This window comes from Lutra lutra, chromosome 6 (assembly GCF_902655055.1).
Source record: "Lutra lutra chromosome 6, mLutLut1.2, whole genome shotgun sequence".
Classification (NCBI taxonomy): Eukaryota; Metazoa; Chordata; class Mammalia; order Carnivora; family Mustelidae; genus Lutra; species Lutra lutra.
Window position 1 is genome coordinate 96279575 of NC_062283.1, and position 13469 is coordinate 96293043.

The 13469-nt window shown below is 34.1% G+C and overlaps 1 protein-coding gene across 4 annotated transcripts in view; it reads right to left on the reverse strand.

The window, feature by feature from the left end:
• SHPRH (SNF2 histone linker PHD RING helicase) overlaps positions 1-13469 on the reverse strand; it is a 91153-nt gene that overhangs the window by 47324 nt on the left and 30360 nt on the right. For all 4 annotated transcript variants that reach the window (XM_047733065.1, XM_047733063.1, XM_047733064.1 and 1 more), the window contains exons 12-16: positions 11547-11710; positions 11185-11441; positions 9919-10040; positions 2518-2606; positions 823-915 (exon numbers count right to left, since the gene is read on the reverse strand). In XM_047733065.1, the coding sequence (XP_047589021.1) occupies positions 823-915; positions 2518-2606; positions 9919-10040; positions 11185-11441; positions 11547-11710 (725 nt within the window). The remainder of the gene's footprint in view (positions 1-822; positions 916-2517; positions 2607-9918; positions 10041-11184; positions 11442-11546; positions 11711-13469) is intronic.

The window sequence follows — 13469 nt, forward strand, 5'->3', positions numbered from 1 at the left end:
GCCTGGTTCTCCCTCTCCCACTCCCCCTGCTTGTGTTCTCTCTCTCGCTGTGTCTCTCTCTGTCAAATAAATAAATAAATTCTTTTTAAAAAGTATAAAAAACCCCTCCAATACTTAGACTGTCATCTAACATTAAGAAAGGGCTGTACATACTTATACAATCTCACTTTGTATCTTAATTAAAATAAAAAAGGTCCCACTTACAGGTTAAATTCACTTCAAACATATCTACTATTCTCTTGATTTTAGTTTCATCATCTCTGACTTTTAAAAAGGCAAAAATCCATGGGGGAATTAGCACAACATGCTCATTAACTATTTACAGTGAAATGATTTACACCATCCTTTCCAATGAGGAAAGACTCATTGCAGGACGAACTTCTTTGAGAGGACCTAAGAAATACCACCAACACACCGAGTTTATTTCAGCAATACATAAATAGGTGGAGGAAGCACAAAATGTTTTATTTTTACTAAACCACATCTTTTAATGAGATCAACAAGTTCTTTCTTCCTTTCTTTTTCTATGTGTTCCTTCCTTTTTTTTTTTTTTTCTATGTGCTGCTGGCTACCAACAGCCATATCCATAAAAGCAGTTACCATGTAACTTCAAGTAGATCACAAGAGAAGCAAAATAACATGGAGTACTGCAATCTTTCCTATCCAAAATCACCAAAGCAAAATTTGGAAAATAAAAGCAGCAGGAAAACATACAATTACTTTCATTTAGATGTTGAATGCCCTAGGAAATATTAACGATATGAGGGACAAAATCTGGAGAAAAAAAAAATTCCTTTACAGATAGAATAAAAAAATAATTACCTCTTCCTCAAGTCTGCCATCTCGTAAGGTAGGAGGTATTCCTGGGTGTTTGGCTACCAACAGTTCCATCAAGTTATGGGTAGCATGAAGTCTCTACAAACACACAAAAGGCAGTAATTCTGAGAGCCAATGCAGTGAATTCTAAAGGAAGAATCTACTATTAATACGGCATACAGAATACTAACACCACGACAAGATCAGATCATTGAAAACTTTTCCTCTAACACAATTTGAGCACCACCTCCTCAGAGAAAACTAAAACCAGTTTCATAGTAAAGGTCTTAATTCATGATGGCATAAACTCTCTTCAATTAAAATACACTGTCTTAAAAAATATTATGAAATATGTCTATGCATTTAGCTGAATGTGTAATATAGGTATATTTCTTCTAGTATATATAGAGAACCATGATTATGCCAAGTAAGTCTACTGAAGTAGAAAGACTGCCCAGACTTGACTGATTCCTCTCCTGGAAAATGAGTCTGCATAAACCTAGCAATTATGATAAAAATAAGGACAATAAACTACATCGGAAAACAGCTATGACCTGGATCTGTTGAACTTAACGGCTGAAAAGGGGAGAAGCTAGAGGTAAAGATGGTTTAGGAAAAAGGAGATAACTGCATCTATTTGGGATAAACCAGGCTTCTCACTATGATATTGAATCTGCAGCTGATTTAGAGGCTTCCTCTGGAGTCAAGGGCTGTGAGGAGAAATAAGTAATTTCCATCTGATAACTTGACTCTTTACCTGGGAAGACAGCTAAGGGCTAAAGGATAATCAGGAAGAGAGTTCTGGTAAGATCTGATTTGCTGCTAGTGGTTTGAGACTATAAAGGTTTACTCTGTCTGGCTATGGATTTCAATGAACCTGTAAATGACACTATGGAAACAAAGTAGTAGAAACTCCACTCCTCTTCTCCATGTGTGCTTGTGGAACAGGACTTCTGTTGCTTCCTGAACACGGTGGTGGAACACACTGTGGAGAACACCTGTCTCTTTCTATCCCCTTATATCTTTTATCCCCAAAAAAACCCCAATAGAGTGGCTAATCTGACTGAACAGAACCAAACATTCAGTGGGCCACGGTTTATAGTACACAGGATTATCAAAACCCAAAGAAAGAAACAGGCTGACTGCTTACTCTTCACTTCCGGACTTAGGCATACTGGACTTAGCTGTCTTCTCGCCCACTTTTCTACTTCTGCTTCTTTTTTCCAGGAGCCTGTTACATTTCTATTTCTGCTTTCTTCCATGAGGCAAACACATTTGCTTAAGACTGAAGGCCTGACTTCTGTAATCCTCACCCATACAGAATGTAAGTAGGCTTGTATTTAATTTTCTTCTCTTTCCCCCAAACATTCCTACTAATACTCGCTGAGGCACATGTGAACATGTGGGTCCCAGGTCTTGATTGTGTATAATAAAGAAGTTCCATCAAGGACTCAAGCCTAAACTTAGGAAGATTAATAAAAGTGGTCTTTATTTACCATTTAGCTACAGAGCCTTGTGTATATGATCCACTGGACAGGACTAAGAAAGAAAAGAGATTCAGTACTTAAAATAAATGTTATAATTCAAATATCCAGATTTTCCTAAGAGACTTCCAAAAATTAAATGAGAAGATCATCATGAAAAATTATTTTGTAAAAAATAAATAGACTATATACTTGAAATTGTTTAGCATTCACTTACCTGGAGTGAATCCGTTTTGAGTTTTCCTTTGTGTTCCTCAGATGAACGCAACACTTCCCTGTACAGCTCTGCTGCCAAGGCGTACTCACCTGAAGAAGTAAAATGTTTTTAAAGCAAAAGAAAGCCATATATTTAGCTCCCAATGTGATTTAGTAATCGATTACCTAGAAATGTCTACTGTAAAATATAACAATGATTATACCCCACTATTTTTAAAAGAAAAGGAATTTGACTTGTATTGATATGACTGCACCAGTAAAGAAGCTGATGATTAACTCCATTTGCTAATTCCATAGCATAGAACACAAATCAGATATACTCATGCTTTAATATTATACTGAAAAACAAACTGAATAAACTCTTTTTAGATGACTTTCTTCTTACTGATGTTAAAGGGTGCCAATTAGTGGTCATTTTGATGTTTGAAATTAAGAACAATTTTATAAATAAATATTCAAAACACTATGATCAACCTACACATAATTCTCAGATAAATAATATTCTCTTTTCATAACTCTCATACTTATAAAAGATGGTAAATGACTAAACTATAATATAAACAGTTGAATTTGAACTATTCACTCTATCTTTTTAAAAATTTTTACTTAAAAAATACATGCCTTCTGGGAAACATAAAAATAGGCATATTCATTAAGTTTATAAGCTTAAGCCAAATTTAGAAATACCCATTCTTTGCCACTTGATGGCACTAACATTTCCAAGTAAATAAACAGTACTGAATTTGATACTTACCAAGCAAATTTTCTCAAAAAAATATGTGCAGAAAACACATTGTACCAAGTTGGAATAATACTATGTTTTTAAAACCATAATCAGTGAGGACCTTAGAACATACATTATATATAATACATATATGTTTGTATATAATACAAACAAATCCCTTGAGTTTGCAGTTTATTTTACATTTCTTTTAGAAGTCAAAAACCACAAATTTCTCTGGGCAACTAATTTCTTCAAAGTTTTATCAGGTAAATTACAGGAAAATTGGTAAATTCTCTCCATGACAACCCAAGCAGAGTGGTGGATTAATAATCTTTGTGAGGTCAAAAGAATTGGAATTTATCAAAAAATGCCTTTCTAGGGTGCCTGGGTGGCTCAGTGGGTTAAGCCGCTGCCTTCAGCTCAGGTCATCTCAGGATCCTGGGATCGAGTCCCGCATTGGGCTCTTTGCTCAGCAGGGAGCCTGCTTCCCTCTCTCCCTCTCCGCCTGCCTCTTTGTCTACTTGTGATCTCTCTCTGTCAAATAAATAAATAAAATCTTTAAAAAAAAATGCCTTTCTAGTTCCAACAATATAATGCTAAATATATAAATTTTGTGAAAAGTGTAGATATAAAGAAGCATTTGTATATATGAAGTTATAAAAGTGCTTAAAACTGTACTTCACCATTATGAAATACTTACATGATTTTAAGAACTATATTCTACTTAGTGTTAGAGAGACTAAAATAAAATTATCTAAACCAAAGCTATTAAAGGTTTTAAAGGTAGATTTGATAAAAAGGCACATTTACATCAGTAATTTCCTCATTGTGTATAAGAATGGCCCCAAAGTCATTATGGCATAAAAGCTATAAAGCTATGCAATCTTATTAAAAATGCATAATAGATGAGTAACAATAGACTCTGTTGAACAGAGTACTCAATGATTCATTAAAGTTTCAAAAAACATAGGTTTAGTTCAGCCAGAAAAGTTATTAGAAAAATTAGAATAAATTTCTGCAAAGAATGAGTAATTCTAAAATAAAGACAGAGGCACTGAGCTCATTGCAAGTTTATTATAAAAGTAAGCTGAGGGGGGCGCCTGGGTGGCTCAGTGGGTTAAAGCCTCTGCCTTTGGCTCAGGTCATGATCTCAGGATCCTGGGATCAAGCCCTGCGTAGGGCTCTCTGCTCGGCGGGAAGCCTGCTTCCTCCTCTCTCTGCCTGCCTCTCTGCCTACTTGTGATCTCTCTCTCTGTCAAATAAATAAATAAAATCTTAAAAAAAAAAAAAAGCTGAGGTCATGGAAATGAAGCTAATGAGTAAATGAATAGAAAGATGGCTGTACAATTTCATACTCTCGATATCAGTGTATGAATGAGAATTCTACTTGTTTCTACATCCTTGCCAACATTTAATGTTTAATTTAAGCCATGTCAATAAAGGCGTATAGAGATGTTCTTGTGGTTTGCATATACTTAATGACTAATGATGATGATATTTTCACATGCTTTTTGGCATCTCTATATATTGACTGAAATCTGTCCAAACATTTTGCCTATTTTCCTTGTGCTGTTGTCCTATTATTGGTTTTTAATAGTTCTTTTCATATTCTGAATACAAATTCTTTCTCAGTCTTGTGATTTGCAAATATTTTCTCTATTCAATGCCTTATCTTTTTATTTTCTTAAGAATGGCTTTTGAGAAGTAGAGGTTATTAATTTTTTAAATATTTTATTTGACAGAGAGAGAGAGGCAGAGAGGCAGGCAGAGAGAGGGGGAAGCAGACTCCTTGCTGAGCAGAGAGCCCAATGTGGGCCTCGATCCCAGGACCCTGAGATCATGACCTGAGCCGAAGGTAGAGGCTTAATTCACTGAGCCATCCAGGTGCCCTAAGAGGTTATTATTTTGATGAAGTCAAATGTATCAGTTTTTTATGGACTGTGCTTTTGGTGTCATCTCTAAATCTCTACCTAATCCTTAATCACAATATTTTTTTATCCTTTGTGCTTTTCTCTAAGTTTTATAGTTTTAGGTTTTAATTTTGGTTTACTATCCTCTGTATTATGAACTTTCTATATGGTGCAACACTGAAGTTTTATTTTTTTGAATAAAGGTATCTAATTGTTCTAGCACCACTTACTGAAAATACTAACTTTTCTTCACTGAAATACTTTTGTATCTTTGCCGAAAAATCAAATGAACATAAAATAGTAAGTGGGACTCTTTCTGGTCCATTGGTCTATTCGCTTATCTTTACGCCTATGTCACACTGTCCTGATTACTGCAGCTTTAAAATAAATTTTGATTCAGGTAGTGTAAATCTTCCAATTGTTTTATGCTTTTCCAAAGTTGTTTTGCCTATTCTAGGTGAATTTCAGAATCAGCCTGTCAAGTGCTATGAAGAGCCTGCTGAAATTTTGACTGGAAAATTCTGATTGCATTAACTATTCATCAATTTAGGATGAATCAGCATGTTAACAGTAATGAGTTTTCTGATCCATGAACATGGTATTACGTAGGTGTTCTTTAAATTTTCCTCAGCAACGTTTGTAATTTTCAATGTTTCTGTGAATACTATAAACATCTTACACATCTCTTTTCAAGTTGATGCTTAAGTATTTCTTACTTTGTTTTGATACTACTATGAATGGCACTGTCATAATTTCTAACTGTTCATTTCTAGCATATAGGAGTAAAATAATTTTTTCTTAAAGATGTTATTTATTTGACAGAGAGAGACACAGCAAGAGAGGGAACACAAGCAGGGGGATGTGAGAGGGAGAAGCCCGCTTCCTGACGAGCAGGGAGCCTGATGCAGGGCTCGACCCCAGGCCCCTGAGATCATGACCTAAGCCAAAGGCAGTGGCTTAATCCACTGAGCCACCCAGGTGTCCCAAAATAAATTTTTATATACTCTTCTTGTATGATGTAACTTCTCAGAACTCACTTATTAGTTTTAGTAGTTTTCCTACATGGACAATCATACTGTAGTAAATAAAGACAGTTTTACTTTTTTTCCTATTCAAACCGGTAACTTTTATTTCTTTTGTTTTAACAGCACTGGAGAGAATTCAGGTACAATGTTGAAGAGAAGTGGTGATGGGACATTCTTCATTGTCCATGATCTTAGAAAAACATTCAGTTTTCAACCATTAAGTATAGCATTAGCTGTAGATTTTTTATAGATGTCTTTTATCAAAGTGAGAAAGTTTTCTTTGATACCCAGATTACTGAAGTTTTTAATCAGGAATAGATGCTGACTTTTGTCAAGTACTTTTCCTACATTTATTGAGATGTTTGCAAGGTTTTTCCTTCTTAGTTGTTAATTTGGTGAATCATATTAATTAATTTTTGAATATTAAGCCAACCCTGCATTCCCAGAATAAATTCCACTTGGTCATAACGTAATTATTTTTATATATTATTGGATTCATTTTGTTAAAATTTTTTAAAAATTTTGCATCTATGTTTCTGAGTGATACTGGTCTATGGTTTCATAATCAGGATGATGCCTCAAGATAAGCTGGAAATTATTCTTTCCTTTTTAATTTTCTGGAAGAGTTTATACAGATTTGATATTTCTTCCTTAAATGTTTGGTAGAATTCACCAAGGAAATCATCTGGGCCTAGAATTTTCTTTGTGGTTAAGTTTTTTAGCAATAAAATTAATTTCTTGAATAGACCGAGTGCTATGCAGGTTATCTATTTCCAGTCAGTTTTGGTGGTTTGCCTTTCTGAGTAAGCTTTGGTAGTTTGTACTTCTAAAGTATTTGTTTACATAAGTTGTCAAATTTCTGCCATACAGTTGTTCATAAAATTCTTTTATGATCTTTTTAATATCTGTACACTCTGTAATGATGTCACCTCTCTCATTACTGATTCTTGGTAACAGTAATTTGTGTCATTTCTTCTTCCCTAAACAGTTTGACTAAAGGTTTATAACTATTGATCTTCGCAAAGAATCAGTTTCTGATTTCATCATTTCTCTCTACTGGTTTTGTTTTTTGTTTTTGAAGATTTTATTTATTTATTTGACAGACAGAGATCACAAGTAGGCAGAGAGGCAGGCAGAGAGAGAGGTGGAGGCAGGCTCCCTGCTGAGCAGAGAGCCCCATGTGGGGTTCGATCCCAGGACCCTGGGATCATGACCTGAGCTGAAGGCAGAGGCTTAACCCACTGAGCCACCCAGGCGCCCCTGGTTTTATTTTCCTTTTAATTGATTTCTACATTATCTTTATTATATTCCATCTTTTGCTGACTTGGTATTTCATTTGCTTTCTTTTTTTAGTTTCTTAAGGTATAAGCTGATGCCAATGATTTACAACTTTTTTCTAAGCTGGTTTCAGTTTCCCTTTAATTACTGATCAAGACTCTACAATTCTCAATGTTATGTTTTCATTTTACTTCACTTCAAAACCCTTGCCAGTTTCCCTTTTGATTTGTTCTTTAACCCAAAGGTTATTCAGAATTATTTTAATTAGTTTCAAAATATTTGGGGACTTTCCAGTTTGACATCATTTTCTTTGTTTGACATCCAATTTAAATCTAGTGTAGTCAGAGAATGTATTTAAGACTTGTATCCTTTTAAAATTTCTGAATTGGTTTACAGTCCAGAACATGCTTTGTCTTGGTAAACACTCCATGTGTACTTGAAAAGAATATGTATTATTTGATGGGGTAAAGTGTATTTTAACTGTTGACTATGTCAATTGGTTGTTAGTGTTGAGTTTTCCATGCCTCTATTTTGTCTTCTTGTTCTGTCAATAATTGGAAGAAGGATGATGAAATCTGACTATAACTGTAGTTCTGCCTATTTCTCACTGTAGTTCTATCGGTTTGCGTTTTATTTTGAAGCCTCGGTTTTAGGTGCATAAACATTTAGGATTATTTTCCAGTGATAGAATAACAACACTATATCCTTGGAGTATTCTTGCCTGGTGGTAATATAGTCACTCCAGCTTTCTTTTGATTGGTGTAAATATGGCATATCTTTTTTTATCCTTTCACATTTGAATCTTTAAATAAAAAGAGGGTTTCTTGTAAATAGTGTATTATCACACATTGTTTTTTAAAATCCATTCTGAAAATCTCTGCCTAAAGGGGCATTTAGACCACTGCATTTAATGGGACCACGGATATGCTGATATGGGTTTAAATCTACTATGTGAACATGTTCCCACAGTAGCCACTGAAATGGGTTTAAATCTATCTTGCTGTTTGTTTTATATTTGTCTCAGCTGTTCTTTGTTTTACTGTTTTTTCTTAAGAATTTTTCATTATTACTTTTTAATTCATCTTTTAGATTATTACCTCTTTTTGTTGTGTTTTCAGTAGTTGCTTTAGGTTATATAGCATATATCTTTGATTTGTCAGTCTACTGTCATGATACTACGCCACTTCATATATAGTGTAAAAACTTTACAACATTACATGCCTGTGTGTTCTCCTCCCAGATATTGTGCTGTTATTGTTCTATACTTTACATTTTCATGTTATAACTTTGTATGTAATATTCATTTTCGTAACATAACTTTGTATTTCTTCATGTATTTTTCTTCAGAGACTTTAGTACATTTATATTACATTACTTGAAGTTATCTATACTCTTCCTGATGCTCTTTTCAAAATTTTCAGTCTTTATTCTGTTTTTCATGTTGAATGGCTTCTACTGCTACTTTATTCTTTAATTTTTATGATTTTTTTTCTCTACAGTGTCTAACCTATTATTAAGTGTATTTTTTTTATCAAATACTGAAATGCACATCTTTAGAAGTCTAAAATAATGTTTCAATGTCTCTATCTAACATGTTTAATTTTTTTTTTCTCTTGAGGCTATAAAATACAGCTTAATGATTCTCCTATTTATGTGGCAAGGGTTTTACTAAATGGTGCTTATTAAAAGAGCTAGTTAAGTATCTTCTGCTTTGGCCATTACAAAATAACAGGGAATATGAATTTACCCTCCTTTCTGAAACAAGTAAAATAACATGCAAAATATATGAAACAACAGACTGTCACTGGACATTAGGCAATAAAAAGTGGTAATCCCTGAGAGATGAGAAACACCAATTAAACATTTTTCCATGAAAGATTCCCTTTTAATGTGCTTAATTTTGTGCATAACAGTAAAAGTGTAACTATAACCATACACATTGTGTATTTGTCTATCTCTCCTTGTTAAGAATTTAAGCTCCACGAGATCAAAGACCTTACTCAGCTTTACTGTATTATTATGAGATCGTAACTGGTACAGAACACTCTAATGTGCACTGAAAGAATGAATTTACAAACATTATTTTGTAAATCGATGACTAAGATGCCCTGAATGTGTCAAAATTGAACCATTCTTCTATTTCTAAATATTTTGCTTGATTTCAGTTGTTCACTACTACAGACTAAGGTTAATAATTTATTGCCAAATTTTGTTCAAAACCTACTTTCCCTAATCAACAACAACAACAAACTTCTAAAGTGGAAATGTTTGGTGAAAGCATATGTAAACTTTGAAAGTTTTTCAAATGTTCAGCATAAGTACTTTCCATGTGTTTAAACCTACCTAAATTAAGATCAGTAGTGTGTGAGACTGTCTTTCTTCGGGGGATTTTGATTTCTACTATAACTAATCTGTCTCATTAAGTATTTAGAAGAATCAGAGATAACAAAGCAATCACCTTCTACCTTTAATGATGTGGATGCCTGCTAAGCCATTGAGAGCACAAACTAGTTGCCGATGTGCTTCTTCACATTCAGTTGCACATTTCTTCTGCAGAGATGTCAGCAGCTCTTCCATTGTCATGGTGCTAAAAGAAAAGGCAGATTGTTTAGAACTGAAAAGAAAATCCTAGATTAGAGTATTTCATCACATAAGATCAAGATTATCAGACTCTTATACAGTCGTTGTCTATCCTCAGATCTTTCTCTTCACCTCCATTTTTACCACTATCACTTTTAACTCAATTACCTCTTACTATTTTTAGCGAGCATTCTATCTGATACCATCATTCCTTCCTTTTTCCCCGTTCAGTCAATGGAGAAGGGAACTACAACATTTTCCTAATATATGAAGTACAACATGATATATTTGAAATAGTATGGATGTCAGAAGGTAAGATTAAGTGTGAATCCCTAGTATTATAATTTAATTAATCTCCATGGGCCTGAATTTCTTCTTATCCATAAAAAAAAGAAATACTTTTCAAGGATCAGATCAAATGCCATTTCCACCAAAAGGCTGTCTCACATGAACCATTCACACAGCAATTATTTCCACATTCTGTCTGTAGCCATTTATATGTATCTCTTATAAAATATGTTTATTTGCCTTACATTATAGAAATTTATAATCATTGTCATCTCCTTTATTTGCCTATCAACTGCGTAAGGGCAAAGACAAAAAAAATTCCTTTTCATATTTCTTAATAATACCTCAACTTTTTAATACCAAGTGCTAAAAAAAAAAAGGCCAGTTGCTGAGTCACAGTCTGATGAAGGAAAACTTTCTGGCATAATAAACTACTGTGAACATAAATGCCTTATTAGGATGAAATAATCAAACAGATAGACTTAGCACAATTACAAATAAAATATGTAATGGTACTCTAACTCATCTAATTCCCTGATGTGGGAACCAAAAGATATAATAAGAACAAAAGTATCTGTCATATCTGAAGTATAACAAAACAAAACAAACAAAAAAACCAGAACAAAACAACAAAAGCCCAAAATAGTTCTAACTTTAAAAGAAACGTTCAAAACCATGAAACTAAGTTTGATAATGTGACTCTTTCATAAATGGAGTTCCACACCAAAGAAAAACCACATTACTAAAAATAACTGACAACTCTGTTAAACACCCCTGAATGAAACTGTGGGCTAGGTAGCTAATAGCTTCCTGTCTATCACTACTACATTATCAACTGCAGTATAAGGAAACAATAATAAAACCTCTTTTGGAGTGGCAAGAATTCCCCACGAACCGCCTGTGGGTGGCAGCAGGCCTGCCTGAGCCTCAGCAGTGGATACAGGATAGAGGTAACTGTCCTTCGGTCCAGGCTGCTGAGCTTCAGTGCCCAGTCAGAAATCTTCCTGAGTTTCACTACAGCGTCCTGGCAGCACACTTCATGCTGACGGTGATAGAAATGCCTTTCCACTGGAGAAAAGTGAAGCCAGTGGATTTCTTCTGTCTGAGGAGGTATCTGGATCTGTCGGGAGAGGGAAAAAAATGATTTCACCTGAAAATTTAACTTCCATCCCAACTCTTTCTTCTCTTGTAATGTCCTTAATCAGTAAAAACTTATCCTACTGACTTGGTCAATCACATCTTTCTTTGCAGACCTCCAGAGTATCTCGGCAATAAAGCTGTAGAGGAGCTGAGGATTCTTCTTGCAGTAAGGGCGATAAAGAAGTCGAACCCACCAGTGTTTGACACAGTAAGGTTCAATACCAAGAAAGACCACCAACCCAAAAAGATCTGAGAACAAAATAAGAAAAGAGCATATTGAGAATAATTGTTTCTATATTTCCTCATTACTATTCTGAATAACCACTTTCACAGACATTCTACATTACATGGTATTTTCCATGAATTAAAATATGGATTGTATAGACTCTTGAATCTGGAAGTTAATTCCACTTTGACTTACGTTTCTGGGTATTTATTTTGCTTTAGATTTTGTGCTAGGAGCTAAAATGTGAAACCATTACATAAACCTTCTACTTAATTCAAAAGTCCAGAATTTCCATCAGAAGTGAAACTAGAAAATGACTCACTTGTGTGAACCTGATCAAGAGATACATAAAATGAGTCAGACACTGAAACTACTGGATGTAAGACTTGCTGGATTTGAAAATAAGTTTGAATGACATAGGTGATAATTCATTGCACTTTTTGGTCTAATGATTCTACTTTGGGGAAATAAGACTAAAACAATGATTAAAAAATAGAGACAAGATTAACCCAAATGATGATATTCATAGCAACAACAAACAGAATAAAAATGACTCAAATAAAGGGATGATAAAATGATAAATAATGAATGATAAAATAAATTATGTAGTATTCTCCATAACACAAAAGTTTTCTTTTTCTGATCCAGTATGTCCTGTGTTTGTTAGATTTACTGCATGGTACTTGTTATGTATTTCACAATTGGGCACACTCAATTTTATATACTATTTTCTGCTCACTTAACATATCCTACACATTTTTCACATTTATGATGAATTTTTAAAACATGGAAAACTGCTTAGGATACAGTGAAAAAAAGGAATACAAAATGATGCATGTAGTATGAGGATAAATATATAAACCTTTATATTAAAAATGGAATAGTGGATGTATCTTCAAATGAAGATTATGGCTGAGTGTAATTTTCTTGATATTTTTCTTTATTGTTGAACATGTTCACATTGGGCTATACTCTCTTTAGAAATCATGAAAACTGTTTTTACATTTATTCTGAATATGCCCAACAAATATTTAGGTTGAATTAAGTTACTCTGATGATTTCTGACAGTTAACATCTGAAAGATACAAAGCCTATATGCAGATATCGACAGATATATTATATACAGTTCTGTTAAAATCAATCCAGTTGCTTAGGTGCTACCTTTCGAGGTCCTAAAGATGTCAAAATTTGCCAAAATCAAATTCGTAATCTCTTTGCCCAAACATGCTTCTCTTCTAGTGCTATTCACTTGTAAATAATGTTACTGTCCATGGATGCAAGTCGGAAGTCTTGGCATCTCCTGATCACTGTTAAGCCTTATTACTTTTTTTCTTATCCACTTTTTCCATTTCTTCAGGACAGTCCTACTTCAAATCAGAAGTGTCAGCATCACTTATCTAGATTACCTACTGTAGCCAACTTGAGATGATCCCCAACCACTCTGTTTAAATCCTTTCAATAGCTTCTGCTATTCATTAAGAAAATAAAATTCTTTATCATGGCCTATAGAATCCTCCATGGTCTGATCTATATTCAACTATATAGTCTCTCAACCTACTGTGTTTTCCCTAGCTCTTTTATTATAGCCACGCTGATTCCTTCTGTTCTCCTCCTGCCTGATCATCTTTATATTTTATTTCCTTTACAACAGAGAATTCTTCCCTTCCTCTTTACCTAGCTCATATCAATATTTCAGATCCTGGCTCAGCCATCATTTCCTTCTGTCTCTCTATTATGTGATATCACATCTTTCCTGAAGCCTATTATAGCTTGAATTTTATA